This window comes from Talpa europaea (assembly GCF_964194135.1).
Source record: "Talpa europaea genome assembly, chromosome: 12".
NCBI classification, from domain to species: domain Eukaryota; kingdom Metazoa; phylum Chordata; class Mammalia; order Eulipotyphla; family Talpidae; genus Talpa; species Talpa europaea.
This window is the reverse complement of record NC_140079.1, coordinates 75,437,834-75,458,775: the sequence shown is the minus strand read 5'-3', so window position 1 is coordinate 75,458,775 and position 20,942 is coordinate 75,437,834. Positions and strand designations below refer to the sequence as shown.

Below are 20,942 nucleotides of genomic sequence, written 5' to 3'. Positions count from 1 at the left end.
TTTACCATCTTCACTTATTTGCATATTTTGTTCTATATTGACCATCCTTTGATGTCATGCAGACATTTGTTCATCATTGTCTTCTTAATGACTTCCTTTTCTTTTTTCCATCCCCATTTCTATGTGGAAATCTTGAGAGCAACCAGAGATTTGAGCCTGTGACTAAGGCAGGATAAACACTTGGCCTCAAGCAGTGCGAACTCAATATCAAATGCAGATCTCTAAACACCAAATTACAAATTAACATCAGCATGAGATGGTGTGATAGAGGAGTGAACAAAGCATAGGTGAAAACCAGGATGTCCTTAACTTTTGCACGTCTGTAAAAAGTTGCCTTCATGCGACGTGATTAGAGATTGAATTTATTTTCATTTTTCACTGCCTTTCTTTGTAGGATTGTCAGATTCTGAATATTAATATTTTAATGTATATTTGGTGGCTAAGTAAAAGATATTTTATGTTTTTTTATACTTTTTCCCTTTTGTAGTTTATAGTACACTGTGAAGTTTGAAAGTAAAATTCTTTTTCTTGACTTCTACACTTGGAAAATATTTATTTCCCCCTGCGTCTCAATAGTATGCATCATAAACTAACCCAGTTTGGTTTATTTACTTCCCCCCTGTTGCAACCCCATGATCAATTGTAGCAACACAGGCATATAATGGTAGAGGCTTTTGGTTTACAACAGTAAAAGCATGAGCTACTGCATTCTCCTTTCAGAGTGATAAGTAATGAAGCTTCCACTTAAAAATCGCCTATTCAAAAGGGGTGGGGGGGCACCTGAGGTTGACTAGCCATGCATCACTAGAGGAGGAAACCATGGTCTATAGTTTAAAATGAATTGGCCTCTGCAGGAGAAGTCCCTGGGACACAGAAAGAGTTTTAATCTCCTGAGCAGAATGTCAGGAATTAGCAGAGGTGGAAAGACAGACAACCTTGGCAGCAGGGGGGTTTCCTGCTTCCTGGTGGCAAGCAAACTATTGCCTTGGGATCCCCCCTGCTAGGACCCCACTCTCAGTCACCTGCCATAGTGAGGAGCAGCAGGTGCCCCAGTCAAACTGCAGGTCCCTCTGGACTCTCACAGCTGTCTTCTGCCCTGTCTTCTTTCACTTTATCACTTACCCAGACACTTGTCAGGTACCCCCAGCCTTACTAGCGGCCTGGGACTATCTCAGCCATCTACTCCTGCTCTCTCATGTCTCTGTTGACTAGGCCCCTAGAACTATTCTGGGCACATGGCATGTAAAATTCCAAGATGTCAGTTATATCCACAAGAAACCAGGTAGGTTCAGAATGAAGGCATGAGGAATAGATAGCATTATATCCTCACAGATAAATAATAAAGCTCTAGACACTATCACCAGACACATATCCTTATACCACGCTGTGACTGTGGTATGAATAAAAACGTGCAGAACATAGTCCTTGTACAACCAAATTTAAAATCAAACTGAGGTGGCAGGTATCTCACACAGAGAAAAGGAACAAGAAATAAAATGTACTTCTGCACCAGAAATAAACCACTTGATAGTCATAGACAAAATTGTAGGCACTTTAAACTGGAAGTTACAAGTTAACATGTTGAAATGACATAATTAGGATGTGTGCTATTTTACATTTTAAGAAATTGAAGCTGTCATTATTAAAAGGTTGATCACATTTTAAATCCTGGTGAACTTAGAAGATTTTTTTTGATTCAGTCTTGATTCAAGACTGACCTTCATAATCTTATCAAGAAGATCCCCAATACTCCCACCAGCCCCACTCCCCCCAGCCTTATTATGGGACTAGGCTATCTAACATGCAGGTCTGACCCTACTGGGAGGGATTGTTTACTGCAGTGCCTGTGTGAAGGTGGGGTTCCCGAGGACAGATGGTGCAAACCACTGTCACCACTTTTGGGAACTGATGTCATTTGTGATGTTCACATGGTTATTTTCCTTGTCCTCAGTGGCCCTCATTGAGAGAATGCAGTAGAGGACTTGGTAGCCATGGACATTGTAACCATACCAGCACATACTTTTATTTTGCTGGTCTCCGTAGCAATTAAAACAAGTGTATCATCTTCAAGCATAATATCCAACACATACATCCCACTTTCTAACTGCCAGGTGCTGACAACAGCCCTATTATATATTGATAGTATTGTTATCTCATTTTACAGATGAGGAAACTGAGTCACAGAGAGGCTCAGATATGATATGGCCGTGATGTCAGCCACATGCTGGCTTTTTACCTTTATACAATGAGCAGATAGAAACTTGAATTTTCAAAATTGAAGAGCTTTGGGATTTGAAAAGATCAAATTTCCTTGAGACATAAAAATAAGCCAGGCAGGGTGACATCTTTTCCAAGGCTAGTTGGAGACAGAACTGATGTGCTATCACTGTTCTGTAGTGGTCTTTTTTAAACTACATAATTTAAGATGAAGCTTGAGGAATTTTTTGTGAGGATTTCCTTTCCTTTAAACTTTCCCAAGAATCAGCCAGGACACCTTCTATTAGAGAGGGCTTGGAGTTCATTATATTTATGAGGGAGAAAACCACAAAATTAATGAACCTTTTCTACATTTAGATGCTCTATAGTCCTGAATTTATTTAAAAAAAAAAAAAGCACACTTACCAAAAACACTTTACCAAAACACTTTACCAAAAACACTTTAGTCTCAGTCTGGTAATTTGTAATATAATTTAACCAATTCTCACATTTTAATCTTTAAATGTTGCTATTAGTATGCATACAAGAACTGGGGGTAAGCCAGAGGTGAGGGGGTGAGAGGATTCACCAGAGAGAGTGGGGAGCAGAACAGGCAGATGTACTGAAATACACTGCTGAGGGGAGCAGTGGGCAAAGCAGGAAAGATCTGCTCTGCCATGTGGGTTGCTCCCTGGCCAGCTAGGGATCGAATTAGTCCTACAGTGGCTGGCCATAGCTTGATAGCACTGTCTCTAACCCCTGCGCCACCAGGGAGGCACAGCTTTTAGTTTTTAAATATACTTTATAATTTGAGATTTGGAGAAGACAAGGCCATATTTTAATTTCACTTTTCTTTTTTTAAATGTTTAGCTACCTGATCATAAACTTGCCTCAGCTCTGTTGTCACAGCCTGAAAACTTTTTGTTTCTGAAATAATTGATCTAACGGTGGTGAAACAATTGAGTCCATATTCTTGCCATTCATTCTGTTAAGGTGCACACTTTCTAAGATTTGCTCTCCTTTTAGGTGCCATTAGTGCTTATTATGTGAAACCTTCTGAATATAACAGACATGATGCTCCCAGCCTTTGACTTTGTGCTCTGTAGATAAGATTCCAGTAGAGGGAAGCTGAGTAACTCAAGGGAAAAACACATATGCACACATAATGAATCTTTTTGATTCTTGAAAGTCTTATCTCTGACTGGGATCCAATCACCCAGTGTGTGGATTATCCAGATTTTTTCCCCCCTTTCTTCTGCTGACTTCTGAGGCTGCCCTGTATCCTTCCTTTCCAATTTGACAGTGATTCCCTTTCTACCAGAGAGGAGGGGGACTAGAACAACTCAGAGGCCAATCAGAATGGACTAATTGACATGTATGGTAAGGGGTTGAGAAATAACAGCAAAACTGGTGCTGGACTGTGGCAGGAGAGGAGGGGTCTGAACACAGATGCAGAGGCTGAGTCTGTGGACTCAGCTGAGTCTGTGGACTCAGTCTCTCTAAAGGCTTGGTTGTTGGCCTTCCTATATTCCTCCTCATCGTCGTTAATCAAGATTCAGGGGTACATGCAGATCTATCCTGGGCTTCCATCTGAGGTCTAATCCCTGATAATCAGAGATGACAATGTAATGCAAGGGATGAAATGTTGGCTGATAGAAGTGCTTTCGAGGGCTAAGTGGCTGTTTTAGTTAGTCAGCTAAGTTGTCTTTGTTTTTGTGCATCTCAGTTTACCCTGTAGGTAGGGGACCTGGCAGGAGCTCTGGCAATTTCTTCCCTGTAATACTGATTTTATTAGAGTAACAAGACAAGAAAACCATCCCATTTTGGTTGCTCTAAAAGGAAAAAAAAATTTTTTTTGAATGTCTTTTCTTGAAAATTTAATATTTGCCTTTGAGCTATTTTGGTATTGTAGAAACAAGAATGAATGCCCCCTGGCTTAGGGCCTCAACTGGCTTTCCTGACATCTTGTAAGCAATTGGAACATCCAACTCGAAACTGTCACCTTCAGAGGCACCTTTGCTTCCGACTTCTCTTGGGGTAATCATAGAGAACAATCATTCTGTATTACCTATCTGTGAAAACATTTCTTTTATATATATCAGGTAGTGCTACTTGGGGGAGGGGAGAGCGGTGAGAGGAGAGAGAAGGGAGGGAGCGAGAGACTTATTGTCAAAATTAATTGTATGTGGAAGTTAAAGGGATAAAATTGTATAATACAGCAAGTATACCCCACTCCTTTTCCCCTTGAGAGGTTTTTCAAGAGTGCCATGAAATCAAACAGTTAATGGATGTTCAACTTCAAAGAGGTTGAGGAATGGACATTATTGCTTTACACCAGTCTCCATGTCATTTGTATGTGGTGTACATACAAGCCCTGTCCCTGTCCTCTCTTCCCAGCTGTGCTTCACGTGACAGCAGCAAGAGAAGGAAATCCAGGAACGCTAAGCTTACCTCTCACTCCACCCTGTGTACCTACCTGTGCTATTCTAGAACCTTTCCAGTTGCAACCTAGGCCTTGCTTGCTCTCATTCCCTTGTGCTGAGAAACTTTCCCTCTGCACCTAGGAGTGACCCTGTCAAGCTGCAAGTGTGGAGTTAAAACTCCAGGTATTTGCAGAATGTCTCCTTATCCCAATGCGTGGCCTAGTACCTTTTCAGGGCTTCTGTGGTTGGGAGATATAGGAAGCCTGAACTCTGAGAGAGGACACACCAGCTAGAGAGAAGGGAGTTTGGCATGCACTGGCAGGAATGGGATGCTCTGGGCAAGCCAACAAGGACCAAGTTTTTGATCATTCTGTGCCTTCCAGACTCCAACCTTATAGACCCTAAATTGGCACTAGAGAACACAATGATAAATGTTAAGATAGTAGTAATTGCTCCCTATTTAAGGAGACTGTGGCAGCCTTTAATCCTTTCCCTACATCTGGTGGACAGGGGGAACCAACCAGTTCCACTTTTATGGATGTACGCGGCACATATGTCAGGGACTGAAGAATTGGTGGGGGGGTGGGTGTTGTAAATGGCCAGTTCATACACTCATTTATCTTTAAGACCTAACAAACTGCGTTCCCTCTTTGATCATGGTGGGATGAAGGTTAGATTAAGATCTTTTTGTTGTAATACTAGACTCTGACGAATCCCCCACCCCCATTTTCAGCAAGGTAACTTCCATTTTATATTGAAAACCTACTGTGTGCCAGGCATTTACACATACCACATTTGCCATGAGTCCTCCTAGCAGCCCAGAAAGCCTGCCCTTTGCAGATGTGGCCCGCCTAGTCACAACTGAACCCCAGGCTGCCGGCCCAGTGGCCTTTCCCTGCCCAGAGGCGATGTTGGAAGCGGCCACCTTGGGGAGGGCGCGGAGCGTGGCAGTTATCGCCGCGCCCGCCCTCAGGGAAGGCCGCCATGGGGACCTCGGGCCGGAGCCGCGGGGGGAGCGACAGCTGTCGATGGCGCGCCCCGGGGACTGCGCCCCCGCTGGGCCGACCCGGCGCCGGGGCGCACGGAGGGGTGGCGAGGGGCGGGGCGCGCGGGGCGGGACGGAGGAGGGGCGGTGGCACCGGTGGCTCCGGCTCGGCGCGCGGAGGAAGTCCCGCTCCGAGAGCTGCGAGCGTCTGGAGGAGGCGCGCTCTGCGCAGTCGGGGACCGAAGTCCGGAGCGAGGGGCCCCTGTGCCGCCGCCCCCCCCCGCCCGCCGCCCGTGCAGCAGCCGGAGAGCCCGCGGCGCCGTCGGCGGCCGCCGATGGAGTTCACTTGAGCCGGCGGGAAAGGCAGGCGCCCGCGGAAGGAGTGCGGGCCGGAGCCGAGCCAGCCCCGGGCGCTCCCGGCCGCTCGCCCACCCGAGACCTCCGGCCCGGAGGCGCAGCCTGCCGGGCGTCCGGGCCACTGCAGCGCCTCCGCGCCGCTCGCCAGCGCAATCGGCCCCCAATAAAGACTCCCGGAGGGGCTCCCCGCAGCGCCACGCCGCGCGGGCGGCGGCGGCGGGGACACCAGCACCCGCCGGCCCGCAGCGCGCCTGGAGAGGCGGGACCGGCAGTCGGGGAGCCCGAGGCGGCCGCCAGGGAGAAACGGCCGCTGCCGCCGCCGTGCGCCCTCCTGCTCCTCCTCCCTCTCCCTCCTCCCTCCCTCCGCACATGGTCTCCTTTGTCCTGTCGCCGCCGCCTCGCTCTTAGCTCCGCGCACCGCGCACCGCGGCCGCGGCTCGGGCCGCTCCTCTCCGCCTCGTCCGCCCGCCGACCCGCCCGGGACGCGCCCCCGGGCCCCCGCCGTGCCCGCCGGCCCCGCGCGCTGCAGGAGCGGCCGGGAGGCAGCGAGCGAGCGCCGGCCGGGCGCCCTCGGCGGTGCGCGCGCCCTCCCGCCGCCCGCCCGCCCGCCCGGCCTCGGCCGCGCTGGATGTGCGCGCGGCTCCACCTCGGCCGCCCGCGCCGCCGCTCCCGGACGGATTTGCTGCGCTTGCACCCGCGCTCGGACTTTGGCGAGGAAGGAGAGAGACTTGCGGACCGGCCCCTGCCGGAGTTGGGCGTTTTCGCTTCGCGTGTTGGGCTGTTTTCCCCTCCCCGGGTCGCTGACGACCCCCCATCGCGAGCCCTGCGAAGGAACCAAACCATGAACTTGGGGCTGACAGGACCTCGGTAACCCCCGGCCACCAGGTAATGCAGCCTCGGGGGCGCGGCTCCTCGCGCGCGCTCGCTCGCTGTCGGAAGGGAGGCGGCCGGTCCGGGGATCTTTTGTTGCGGCGGCCGGGCCCGCGGGCAGGGGTGGCAGGGGCGGGCTGCTCGTGTCTGGCGCGCCCGAGCCCCCCTTCGCCACCCCTCCTTCTCCTCCTGCTGCTGCCCTCCCTTCCTCTGCGGCCCGGTCGCCCGCCTTTGTACTTTCCTCCCTCCGCCGAACCGGCTGGATCCGGGCGCCGTGGCGCGGGCGGCCGTGTCGGCTGGCTCGGTGATGCCCGGGGACCCCAGCCGCCCCGGCGCCTACGCGCCCCGAGGGGCTCCGCCTAACTCGGGGGCCGGGCCTGCGCCCACTTGGGCCGGGAACCTCGGCGTGGGGCTGCTGGTGGCCGGGGTGGCGCTTCCCCCGCTCCAGATCGGGGTCCTGGCCCGCGCGCCGCGCCCGGGGAAGTGAAAGGAGCTCTGCGCTCGGGATCGGCTGCAGTTGGGGACAGAACTCGTGCTCAAGTTTCGAGGCCGTTTTTCCTTTCTTTTTGGAAAGTCCCTCCTGCTCCGGGGTGCGGGTGTCCAGGGTGGCCCCCAGGGTCTGCGGCCGAAGGAAATTAAGGTGGACCTAGCATGGGCGCGCCGGCCACCCATCCCTGTCTGCGCCCGAGGCTTTTTATGCGTTGTCCTCTTGCTCCGTGTTCTTGCCTCTCATCTGACTTATTTAACTTTTCTTTCAACATCCACTACGACGTCTAGTAATTTTTTTAATATTAAAAAAAATGCATCTGCTCGTCCCCTCCCCATAAAAGGCAACCAAAAGAGAACTTTGCTTTTCGATCAGTTTTAAATGCAGTTACTTTAGCCCTCGCCCTCCAAAACCAAGCGAGGCGGTTGAAATCAGATGACTAGCAAAATCTCAATGTCCTTAGCGTGTGGAGGTACCCGTGTGCTTTAAAAAAGGAGAGACGAAAACGCTCCGTTTTTTTCTGTTCATTCTCGAATCACCGCCTTTCCTTCTGTTATTACTGATTTAAAAAAGAAATCCAGGTGATAGAAGGAGTTGCATATTTTTTCTGAAAACAATGAAAAGAAAACAACGCGAGGATTCAAACCTAAGGAGCTAAATATTTGCATCAATGCTTTAAAAGTATAAGTAGAATTAAGAAAGTTCACTGAGGAAAAGCATATTCTTGTAGTGTCCACTTAAGATTTTATCTAAAAAGCTCTTTCGAGACTTTTCAGGACAGTGGTCTGCTACAGTTTTAACCCCTTGGATGGGAAAAAGAAGGGATTTGGAATCGTTTTTTGATTCGCCAAATTCCCATTGCAGTCTTTTTCTTCTGGGGGTTTTTCCGTGGAGGCCTTTTTAAGGCAGACCCTTCCCAGTGGCAGGAGCCACCATTTCAAGCTCCCTGACATATATCAGAAAATTTAAAGACTCCAGAAGCTTTTATTGGAAGGCATGCACCCAAGCCTCTCTGAATATCCTCTCACTTATTTCCTTGTTAACTTACAGATTGGCATCCTAGTAATCACATCCTCTAAGTTTACTTCAGATATAAACATCACTTTACTGCCTGTTTGAGAATTCCTGTGTACCCTAGTTACTGACAAAGGTGGTAGCCCCAAGGAGGGTGTGAAAGACAACAGAAGGGCCTGCTCACTCACCTACAGCATCTGTCCTGTTTGATCTCTCTCTCTCTCTCTCTCTCTCTCTCTCTCTCTCTCACTCACACACACACACCACACACACACATCACACACACGTTCCAAGTACAAATAAAAACTCAATCAGGAGCCATTTCTTTCCCTTTCCCATAGTTTTTGCATTTGGGGTGCAGTAATGTAGTTTTTATATTTCTTTGCGCCAAGTAGACTCATTTTAATAGGTAGTCGCCAAATTTGCAAGGGATGTTTCTGTTTGGTAAAATGATTTAATTAACAGACCTCCTCCCCCGCCCCTTTGAAAATATCAGCTAGTTTATTTTTCAATCCATGAATTTAATATAACCATCCCAGTTTGAACTAAGAGGCACTTTTAATGAAGAATGGTGAAATGCTCTTACCTCTAAGTTTTTAACGGGAACTTACATTCCTCGAATTTTCAGTGTAGTGTTTCGGTGTGAGAACACGATTTCTGTCTGTAATAATTTCTTTTAGAACTCAGTATTCTTGATCTGTTTGCATATCTCATTTCTCCTCCATACAACACTTTTTTGTTTGTTTTTATTAAAAATTACTATAATTTGTAATTTTATTTAATTATGTTTAAGATATCAGGATGGCCCTCCGCATGGTTCTTAATCATGCAAAAGAAAAAGAAAAAAAATTATTTAGGGTTTATTTTAAACTGATTATGTGTAGATGTATGCAGTTCAGCACTTGTTTTGCACATACATTCATTTTTTCCTTGATCTGCTCATCTTCTGAACCACCCTTATAGTAGAAAAACTAGAATTAAAATAAAGGGAAAGCTAGTCACCATCAAAATGTTTTGTTTTTCTGTGTCACTTGCACTGAGAACTAGAACAAATTGCCCAGATGTACACAGGAATATTTCATTTTTGTCAACATAACACAAAAAGACTTAAGTTGAAGATCTTCTTTGTCCCCAAAAGCCAGCGCCAGACTCAGAATATGCTGTAGTTCGGATTTCCCCTATTTCTTATATTTTGTTTTTCTATGTTCAACATTCTATGCTTTGTCAAAACATGCATCTGTGTATAAAGTGGGACAGACAAGTGATTTCTTATTACTTGTATATATTTATTTTGTACATATGGTTATGTAGCAAAAAACAGTTTAAATATAGCCCATATAACTTTAAAGGCAGATCCATCTTCAGATTTTATAGTGGGGTTGCTTAATTTTTTTAATTTTTTTTTTTGAGTTTTCAGGCTCCAGAAATATTCAATGCTTCTGAAACATTACAGCATTTTTCTTCAAACCGCTTCATGTTTATTTTTCAGAACGTTACTGTATAATTTCAATTGGCTTTACTCTTACTGTTTAAACAGGCTTATTTTACTTTCCTCAAGCTCCTGGAATAATTAGCAGACATGATCTCTAAAAAATGGAAAGGAAATAATGCTGATGGCATGTATAGTGTTGGGGCCGGGGGCAGGTCAGCTTGCTTCTGTTTCATCGCTAAAGTCATCCTGATTACTATACCAGAAAGGATCTTGGGGTCATCAGATGAGCCTTGAAAAATTAATCTTTTAAAATTAATTTCTGAGAGTACTATGACTTTTAGTGAGAAAAAGCTTAGCAGTAAATAAAGGACTTTTCTGGTTTGTGAAAGAAAATTGAAAAATAGGTATGTCTGCATAATATCATGGAAAAAATACCATTTCCAAAATAATGATCTGTCAACAAAATTGCAAAATCATTGTGTGAATAAGCTGAATTGCTTTATGTATCATTTTATAGAAATATGTTTTGCACAGATAATAAGTCTAATAAGGACACGTTTTTAAAATCAGATTTTCCCCCCAGCAAATAGCTGCACTGCAGGTCTCTCTCATGCAGTCAACTAGCACCACCTTATGGAGGACTAGAGGAAATTATTCCCTTCCTTGTTAGACTTTTCTAAAATGTAGTAAATTGATTTCAAATAATAGTAATGATGATGGTCGTGACAATAACAATCCTCTTTTTCCCTTCTTGTTTTTCAGGCATCAGATGCCAGCTCTGAAAAACTCTTCAATACTGTTGTTGTAAACAAAGGTAAGAGTCTCCTGAATTATGAGCAATGGCTTGTTTTTATATTTGTTTCATTGTCATTGCCTAGGAAGAAAGAATAAAACAGTGTGGTTTTTCTCTTTGCATTCTGGAGCTACTGTACATATGCTGTGTTTTTGCTTGATACAGAATCTGTATGCTTTTGTTATGTATGTAAAACAGTTTATTTTCAAAGAATACATAGATCTCTTATTTGAATCGATTTGACTAAGAAATCAGTGCTATCAACATGGGTTTAATTTAATGTAAGAAACTGTAGTGGAGAATAACAGTTCCTAACTTTATCTATTGCCTTAACTTTATTGTTACTTATCAACTGTCAAGCAGTCGGAGAACTATAAATACCCGATTTGTCCCGCAGACTCTAATAACCAGTGAATGTTTAGTATTCACAGTATTATCGTCATAAACCAAGCCTCACTTTGCCGTGTGCTTTCTGAAAAGTTAATAAATGAGCAAGAGGGCAAAATTTAAATATGTACTATCCCATTAATTTGTTCTAAACTGCAATATAAAGTAAGAGAGGCTAATGATAGAGCAGTACATTAAGGGAAAACTTATCTTAAATCACTGCCAATAGGTTTCTGGACAGTGTTCATTTCTAGCAGTATTGTTGGAAATAATGAAATTTAAGGGAGTCTCTAATCAGCGTCTTTTGCAAAGGTGTGTAATTTGAAAGGTATAAATTATATAAACTATTTGATCTGTTCCTCTCCACTACAGAACCTGATTTAGGTGCCTGCATAATTACTAAATGAAGAAGGTGAGCTTACTGTGGTAATTCATTTGGTGTTCCAGGGAAGGCACCTTCAGCTGAACCACCTCAGTATTCTGTGGTTGTCTTGGCTAGTATTTTGCTGGCTGGTTAGTAAGACACATTTCCATGTGCAGTTATTTTGAGCTCCTAGTTTAGAATTTGAACCAACTGCAATTTTAAAGTGTACATTATGTTTAGAGTTCCCTTGAGGTATATATGCTTATGTGATTGCTGTTACTCCCAGAATTATTGTCATACTGAATTTTATCTTTTTTATTGCATAATGGAGTGTTCCAGTTTTATATTTCATCATATTTTTTGATGGACTGCAAGTTTATATAATTTTTTTAGCTATAATGCTAAAAGCCCCATAAAGGAGAGAGATGCCTTTCATAGCACGCAGCACTCCTATGTAAAAATGCGTAATTGTTTATTGCTTGTTTTGATGAGGAAGAGAATTGATAGACAGAGGTGCTTTCTTGTGAGAAAAGAGGGGAGGAGGAGGAGACTGGGGTAGGAACAGGTCACCCAAAGGAGGTCTTCTGTGTTTTGGTGACAGCTGCCCCCGCCCCCTCCCCAGGACCTCCAGCCCCTTGTGACTGTGTCTTTCTTTTGCTAGTTTGCTATATAAAGCTTGGAATGTGTTTCCCCTTTCTGGGATCAACCCTAGAATGAGAGTCAGCTCTGGGCCCAGTGTCTAGGCCTCCGCTGCCCTCACCAGGCTGAAAGGCGCTCTTCAGGGCGGATGAAGAGTGATTGATGATGAGTAGCACCCCTCTGCCTCTTCCCTCATGCACCCCCCCCTTCCCTTTTCCAATCAAACGTTTCCCACATTCTTATTTGTGTTTACCTACAGAGTGTGATTTGTGGCATCTATTTGGTTGTGAATAGTCATCCCCCTGACAGCGTGCCTTTCTTCTGAGCTGCTTTTCTAGGGGTGATTTAGTTGCCTTGAAAGGATTAAGGTTTCTTTGTGTACACTAAAATCAACATAGGCTTTTCTAAGCTTTGCTTGGGAAACCATACACAAATAAGCATTTTAGTTGATGGCAGATTATTCCTTTGCCCCTTATTTCCATCAAAATGGCCTTTCTTTTCTCCTCCAGAGTTTCCCCTTAATGCCTTATGCTAATTCCTGTTGGTAACATGAATGACAAGAGATGGAATCAATGCAAATCCAGGTGCTGCAAGTAGACTGACTGGTATCCACACCCACCCTCCTTCCTCCCAAGGAAGAGATTAAGAGGGGGTGGGATGGAGGTGTGGAAGCATGGGGACAGTTTTGTTAAGGGGATTAGTATTCAAACTGTTAAATATCAGGAAAACAACTTCAAAAGGAGATCGCATTGTATAGTGATAATGTCATTAATTGCTTCAAGACAGGTGCAGAGAGCCTCGACTTGTGCTTGTGGTTTGGGATCTGTTTTTACTCCCGCTAGTGGCAGTGTTTACTGGATGGATGGTTGACAAGGCCTTCAAGGAACTGTCAGCTTGGTGTACATCAAGTTCAAGTTCTCCTGCAAAGCCACCTGCAGGTCTCTGTCTCTGTCCAGTATTCTTAGCCAAGAGCAATAAAAAGCATTTGTAAGAAAGGGCAAATTTACACCAGGTAACAAATACTAGTGGGAAAATCTTCAAAGCCTCAGTTTCTTGAACAGTCTAACAAGAGTGCAGGGGAGCTGACACATGTATCCCTCCACCTCCAGATGTTTAAAACTACATATCACCTCTCCCTGTCAGGAGTCCCACCGTGTTCTGGCCTTAGAGAAGCATGACTTTAAGCTGCTGGTGAGATTATGCTGCTGAGCTCGGTGGCAGGCAGATTTGGTCCATAAAATTTCACTGAGGGTGGGGGAGCAGTGCTAATCTCACAAGCTGGTTGTGGTGTGGATTGGGAAGGGGCATAGATCTTAGACTGTACAGTCTGGGGAGGAAGCTCCAGGCTGAAGCAGCAGGGACTGTGGCTCAAGCTCCATCAGTTCATTTGTGAGCTTGAATAAGTCATTGAGCTTCTTTCGGTCAGATTTTTCAATCATAGCAAAACCTACTTCAGGGCCATCTCTCTGGTGGGGATAAAACAATTAGTTGGGATGGGGGGAGGGGCTGAAACAGAAGGTGCACTGAACAGGGTTTATATTGCTGCTGCCTATTGATTTTATGCAGACTTTTCCTGTGTTGTACAGGCCATCCAGTTTAATAGAGAACTGGTAAGACTTCCGTGTCCCTGTATTCTGAGTTGCTGCTTTCTTCTGATGCCTTATATTTCCCATTTTAAAACAAATTAATCAGTTTGTACTTGGAATTAAGAAGGACATGCCCAATGAGAACTGAGTATGACGAAAGGTTGGGGAGAAGAAGAACTTCCAAATTGCAGGGTTTAGGGTTGTAGATGTGAAAAATAGTTTAATCAAGGTCATGGTTGTCTTATTTAATCTTTATGTGTTTAAATGTTTACAGCATGTTCATGTGCATTTTATGAATTCCTTCTGTCTTTGTGACTCAACCATCTGCCAAAGAAAAAATTAATTTTCCCAGTGAGACAGAGACACAGAGAGACCGACCGACTAACTTCTTGTCCGTATTTAGTTGGTCAAACTGCTATAGAAGCAACAGGAATTGTATCCAAAATCGTGGAATATCTATCCTTATAAGGAACTCACAAGTCAATTCACTATGGTCGGCTGGTATTTATCACCCATTCTTACCTATTCTAGGTCATACTTCTAGAGATTTTGCCACTTTGATATAGAGGCAGAAATGCAGAAAATGAATCCTTGGCTGTGCAGGACCACTCTGCCAAGATAGTTCATCTCTGTTAAACTCTGAAGTTGTTCCAAGGCAGAGCCACCTGAGGAGGAAAAAAAAGAAGAGACGTCTTCCCTGTCTGGGAGGAGACAGAAGAATAGGTATCTATAGAGCCCTCTGGTGTAGGTCCATAACCCATGGAATGGAAAAGACTTGAGTTGATATCCCTTCTAGCTTCAGAGCCCTCCTTTTAAGGGTCTAGCCTTCATCCAAGGCAAGTAGTAGATGAGAAGTGACAGAGAGACATTTCACCCATGACTTTCTCATCTTTTTCTTTCACCTTTGCTTTACATGGTAGTGTGGGACCCTTCCAGGGAAAGCCCCCACCCCCAACTCCCTGTTAAAGAGCCTTGCTTAGCTGAATGGGCTTTCCTGAAGTACCTGGGTGGGGAATAACTCAGGTAGGAGTGATTTGTGCAAGGAGCCCTTGATTTGTGCTCCCTCCTGTGACTATCAAACCCCTTACCCTTCTAGTTTGGATCCTCCCCTGCCCCCCCCCCCCAAATCAGCCATGGAGAATTCTGGTGGGCACTCACCTGAGGAGCCCCAGTGGAAAACAGACCTCTCTGACCAGGGCTGCTTTTCTTCTTCCAGGCCCTACCTGGCCTACTAGTGGACTCACCCAGCCTCTTCTTGGGGTCGATTTTGTAGAAGGTTTCCATGGGACACAAATGGGACATTTGTCCCACACTAGTGGGACAACCCACTAGCCTTTAGGCTAGTGGGGCCTTTGGTATTTTCGACAGTGTGCTTTTACCAGCAGCATAGTTAAGAGAACCTGACTAAAACATTGATTAAGGTTTGAGGAGAGGAGGTGAGAAACAGGTTACTAGAGACACTGCTGGTGTGCTGAGGTTCACTAACTAGTTACCTAAATTCTTAAGTGGTGATGATCTCACCTCATTTGTTAGGTTTAGCTATGAAGGGGGAATTCCTTGGTTTGTTCACCAAAGGGATGAGTTATCACGAAGGTCACCAATGGTTTTTCACAAAATTCCCTACCCTAAAATAATTCTGGGCTTTTTATGTCAGTGAAAATAAAGTGTTTGACTGTGGGATAGCTTTCCTTAAAAAAAAAAAAAAGTCTTTACAGTGAACATATGGAGACCATTTTACAATTGCTTGCAGTGTCTTGAGTTTAGGTATAAAGGAAGACATGATATAAAGCACATCCCCGACTTGCAGAAGAGTAAACTGAGCCAATTTCAGCCTCTGTAAATTAGCTGTGCTTTTGTCATGTCTTAAGCCTTGATAAAGGAAAGCTGGATTATCACTCATCCTTCATTTTTCTTCCTCTGGACCTATTTTGTACAGTTTCTGAACGTTTTTTCCCGTCCTTCTCGAAGATAGGGACGTCTGCCTAGGGACGTCTGCCGTGTGGAGAATGAAATACTATTGAAGGGTAATTGGTGCTTGATGGGAGACAAAGGAGTTATGAGTAGTTCAGTCCCTCCTCCTACCCCACACTGCAAATAGCATGCAATCAGCTCCTTTGTTATGGAAATTGACCTTCCTATAGAAGCCAGACCGACATACAGAATTTGTTGTATAGAATTATTCCTTGAGAATTCTTGCAAACAGATGCTTTGTAGCTTTGTACTGTTAGTGTGAAAACATTAGTAAGGACCTAAAAATACTCCACATTGTGTGAAAGTGTTTCCCTCTGGATATTTTCTCATCAGCTGTTATCTGACCTTATGGATGAGTCTGATGGGGGAAATTTTGGAAAATATTGGATCCCATCACTGAAGTTTTGGTGAAGGGAGGGTCGAAGATGTTCTCAGCATTTGATCTTGATGTATCTTTGAAGTACAGCTTCCACAAAGATGCCACTTTTCCAGATAAAATGTAGGCCAGATCCCCAGAACCCCAGCCCCTGTGAGCTGGAGCAGATTACAGTGTAACAGATTCCTTTCTTTCACTCAGATGATCAAACACCGCTCTGTTTACTTTTGAGCCCACTAAAAACCTCTTCACTTACTTTATTGAATGATTGCTGCTGTTCTCTGAAAGAATTTCCTCCTTACATGGCACTATTGGCAAAAAGCTTGAAGGTTGACCAGCCTCTCTTTTCATTCCATTCAGTGTTTTGTTTAGCCAAGATGTAGCATTTGGTTGCCTCATAAAGTAGTACACACTCATAGTAGACACTTGGAATAGAAAACATCGAATCTGTTCTCAGTGAACAGTTAAATGACAAAGGACCTCCTCTCTGCTAACCCTTTCAAGTAGTGAGGTCAGCCCCAGGCATGGAGAGCTTCCTGCAGGGAGGAAGCCTGTGGCTATCCCATGGCCCCTGGATTATTTCTGGTTTCTGACAACTGCAGAAAAATGTTGTTTTCTCTGAAAATGTATGTTTATTTAACTAGGTTTCTTTTTGCTTCACAATCTGGATTCCATTCAGTCAGTTACCACTCCAATTAACTAACAATTATTTAACATTAACAGTAATTACAGACGCCAGTTAAGCGCCTACAGATGTCAACTGTTAGCTTTGTACCTAATCACTCAATGAAATGGAGAAAGTTCAACAAACATCAATTAGCCAAGCAATTAGTATGAGTTAGGAAAGAGCATGTTATCATGTGTGAGCTGATTCAATTTATTTTATTTTGGCAGTAAAACACACACAGGCAAGCGGCAATAAGTTCCTCAGATAAGATAAAACACTATTGTTTTGCAGCTTACATAAGAATTCTTTTCTTTCCTGTGCATAAGTCAAATATACTCTTGCCTGGAATTTATTTAACAAACAAAATTTGTCTCAATTACTCAGAAAGCCCAATAATGTTCAGTCTCAAGAAGCAACTTTGGTGAATTATGAATCCAGTAAATGTGCTGTATAAGGACACGTCAGGAAACTTCAGCGGAGAAATGATTGATTCCCACTCCAGCAATCTCCGCCGTGCATTTCGGATTTTTACCCGTTTGATCCCCAGCCTGTGGTGGATAGAGTGCAACAGTGGCTTTATTAATTTCATGGTGCCTGAACTTTTGCTCAGCTGTCTTTGATTTAACCTGAGGCAACCATTAAAATATTTTTACCTCTTTGCCCAGCCCATGCTTTTAAAAAGCGGACATGGCGCTAGGTGGATGACCCTCTTCATGAATTCACCAATGAGATTCTAGGCCTGAGTTCATAGATTCTGTACCCACATTCCTACCCCATAGACTTGACTTCCACCAGCACTTGTCTGGATGTACAGGAGAGTGCATCCTAAGGCTTGATTATGTAAGGTTGCCCTGAAGTTCCTATTTGGAGGCTCATTTTACCTCCAGGTAGAAAACTGACCTTAAGTGGCTGTGTCTGATTCCTCTCCTAGAAGTGATTTCTCCTGAGATCTGTGGTAGAAGTGAGAGGTCCTGTCCTCTGCAGGGTGCTCTGCCAGGTCACTGTGGGTATTTGCAGAATTTTTTTGTTTGACCAAGTGTCTCAGCCTTCACAGAGTCCAAGAGTTGAGAAATGAATATCCTGCCGCTGGTAGAGCTTAGAGTAGAGAAATTGTACCGTACTTCATGGCTTTTTCTATGGTAAACCTTTTCCTGGTGGGCAGCAGTACAACAAGTAGGGGGCTTTCATGACTGGTTCTGAAATATCTGCCTGTCTGCACCCATGAATTGGATCTCCATTTGGCTGCTTTGCACGTTATGAGGCAGTGGCTCACAACAACAAAGGTCTCAATAAGTGCAGGGCTGCGGGTCAGCTGCAGTTCTTTCTTTATTCTAGAACCCAGGCCACAGGTGCAGCCCTCAGGGAGTAGTTATCTTGGTAGGATCAAGCATAGAGACCATCATGCCTCTTAAAATTTCAGTTTGGATTGGGTTTGTGGCCCCCTGACCATTTCACTGGTGAGAACAAAGAACAAGTCCCTGGAGTTTTTCCACCACACCTTCCCAGGTATTTCATGTACTCTGCAGGTTAGTCAAGACTTCCCTTCATGGTGGCTGCTGTCCCCTAGGACTTCTGACATCTCAGCTGTGGCCCAAATCATCCAGGTTGCTATTTCGCCACAGGCCTAACTTTAGCTATCTCTGAATTCCTCACTCTCTAAAACCACCAAATGTCTCCCTATTTCTACTCTCCTTGCCCATTCCTGTGGCTATAAGTGGACTGACCTTTACTTTCAGTTAGACAGAATTTATTAGAAGCAACTTAGGGTTTCAAACAGGGACATTTCTTCAGAAACCAATGATGTGAGCACCAGGCCCAAATCTGCTGAGAGAATAGGAGCTGTTACTAAGCAGTAGTGTTCTGTGGGCACTCCAATCCTCTCTGACCCTCGTAAACCTTGTCTTATAAAGGAGGAGGTTGAGAGCACATCATTGCTTTCTCTAAGAGTCCTTTTGAAGAGGGAAATGTCTCAAGTGCTCCTGTTAATAGACTGATGTGGGAGGCCGTTATATTTGGATGCCTTTAAAAGCCACTTGGAAAACATTTTCCCCTCTTATCTATCACCTTTCACATCTCTCAGCAGAGTAACACTAAAACCCAATTTTAGCCAAGATTACATCATTTTCTCATTATCTGTTTACAGCTGGGACAGGCTTTTCCATAGTAAAGCTCCTCCCTGAGAACCCAGTTGTTTTGTATCAGTGTTTGATTTTCAAGGTGCTGGCTGTCCTCCACAAGGCATCTTGAGCTGATCTGTAAAGGCATTTTTTATCCGTAAACTGGTTTGTCAGAGTCTTCTTCCGAAATCATATTTGTCAACTGTGACGTCAGTGTTTATTCCATCTGCTGGCTTACGGGGGAAAACCATATCGAAATTAATCATTCAACAAATATTGAACACTGGCTATATAACAGACTCAGGAGATAGAGCAAAGAACAATCACAGGAATGAGTAAGAAATTAAATGTTTTCAAATTCAAAAAGAGGCTTTGTAAATGGTGTAATGGGAAAGAAGCCATTTACTATTAAGAAAAACAAAAGCTTTCTTAGGTGAAAAACTGAGGCTGAAGGCTTAGCGGGCTGCCAGAGGGTTCACTCTCAGAGAGGCTGTTCTCCGGACAGCGAATTGTGAGCTTTGTTTACTTAGATTAAAAGCTACTCCTTTAAATTTTCCATTTTTGTTATGGATATTTTGTTAAATTATTTAAGCTCTCACAAAGATTTTGGAGTTTGGGGGCCTCCCCTGGTGGCGCAGGCAGTTGAGTGCAGCGCTGTGATGCTGTCCACAGCCTTTGCAGCACCGGTTCGATCCTGGCCGGCCGGTGAGGGTCCCACATGGCGCAGCAGACCTCTCTTGTCTCACCTGCTGCTCCCCTCAGCAGTGTATTGCAGTCAGGCTGCCTGTTCTGTTTCCCGCTCTGTCTTTGGTGAATCCTCTCACCCTCCCGCGAATCTGGCCTGTACCCTGGTTCTTGTATAAATAAAGAAATAAATCTTAAAAAAAAAAGATTTTGGACTTTGTATCACCTGTTCTGTGTATCACCTGTTCAGGTTCTGTGTATCACCTGTTCAGGTTCTTTTTTACAAGATTCCTTAGATTTTTGCCAGACTGACATTACTACAAGGATGGGGTGGGACACTTTGTTCTTTGTAGTAGAGAGGCTATGCTTCAGTCTGAGCTGGGCTACTTGTTTTTGTTTTATTTATTTATTTAACATCAATGTTCATTTTTGTGTAATATTTGATTTCTCCCCTCAGGTGTAATCCCTGCAAAATTCCTACTACCAAGTTACCTGTGAACTGTCAGCATAGTCTCTTGTGCTCTTACCTTCCATTTTGACTTGCCTCTCCCCTGCTGCATGTCTCAGGTTTATAGTTTGTCGCTAGTTTTGCCTTTTTTCTTCTGACCCCTTACTCAGTTTCCCTATATCTCTCATATAAGTGAAGCCATTCAATATTTTACTTTTCCCTTCTGACTTATTTCACTGAGCATAATCCCTTCCAGCTCCATCCATGTTGCTGCGAATGGCATGAGTTTATCTTTTTTGATTGCTGAGTAATATTCCTCTGTGTGTGTGTGTGTGTGTGTGTGTGTGTGTGTACTACTTCTTGATCTAGTCATCTATTTTTAGACATTTTAGATTGTTTCCACATCTTAGCTGTTATAAATAGTGCTGCAATAAACATAGGACTACAGGTTTCCTTTCGAATTAATGTTTTTGCGTCCTTTGGGTAGATTTCCTAGGAGTAGAATTTCTGGGTCATGTGGTAGATCCATGTTTAATAAAAATCCATGTTTAATCCATGTTTGAGGTCCTCTACACAGCTTTCCATAGCAGCTGGACCAGTTTGCATTCCCATCAGCAATATAAGAGTGTTTCTTTTTCTCCACATCCTCGTGAGCTGGTGACTTGTAACCTTAAGTAAGTCATTCCGTTAGACTTGGTTTTGTTACCAATAATGTGAGAAAATTGGATGTACTCTCTGATCCCTTCTGCAGGCCAGAGTTGGCTTTGGAGTGATCTAGGTAGGCCCTTTCAGAGTCGGAAGCTTGAGGTGGACTTATATGCAGTAGTCCTGCAGTTCCTGACAGCTGTTAATGAATGATGAGCACTTGCATTTGGTAAGGCCAAGGCCTTGACTTCGGTCCTGAATTTGTGAGTTAAACTAGGACTGTCTAAACCTCTCTCCTCTTATTCTTTATAAGAAAGACCTTAGAAGAACTTGAGGCTTACAGGCAAGGAAAAAGGGAGAAGAAGGAGCTTGCTACAATTTGAATACTAGCTCACCTCCAGCATAAGAACAACAATTAAAAGTTCTCCTCTGCAGGTCTGTCTTGAGTGGTGTTAAGAGAAGTATTTTATCTGCTTAATGTTTACAAAATCCCACTGCATA

General features: G+C 44.3%; 1 protein-coding gene across 3 annotated transcripts in view; it reads left to right on the top strand.

Annotated features, from left to right (window-relative positions):
• AUTS2 (activator of transcription and developmental regulator AUTS2) overlaps nt 1-20,942 on the top strand; it is a gene marked incomplete at both ends in the record, with an annotated part of 1,071,450 nt that overhangs the window by 980,170 nt on the left and 70,338 nt on the right. For all 3 annotated transcript variants that reach the window (XM_084249185.1, XM_084249186.1, XM_084249184.1), the window contains one exon: nt 10,527-10,578. In XM_084249185.1, the coding sequence (XP_084105311.1) occupies nt 10,527-10,578 (52 nt within the window). The remainder of the gene's footprint in view (nt 1-10,526; nt 10,579-20,942) is intronic.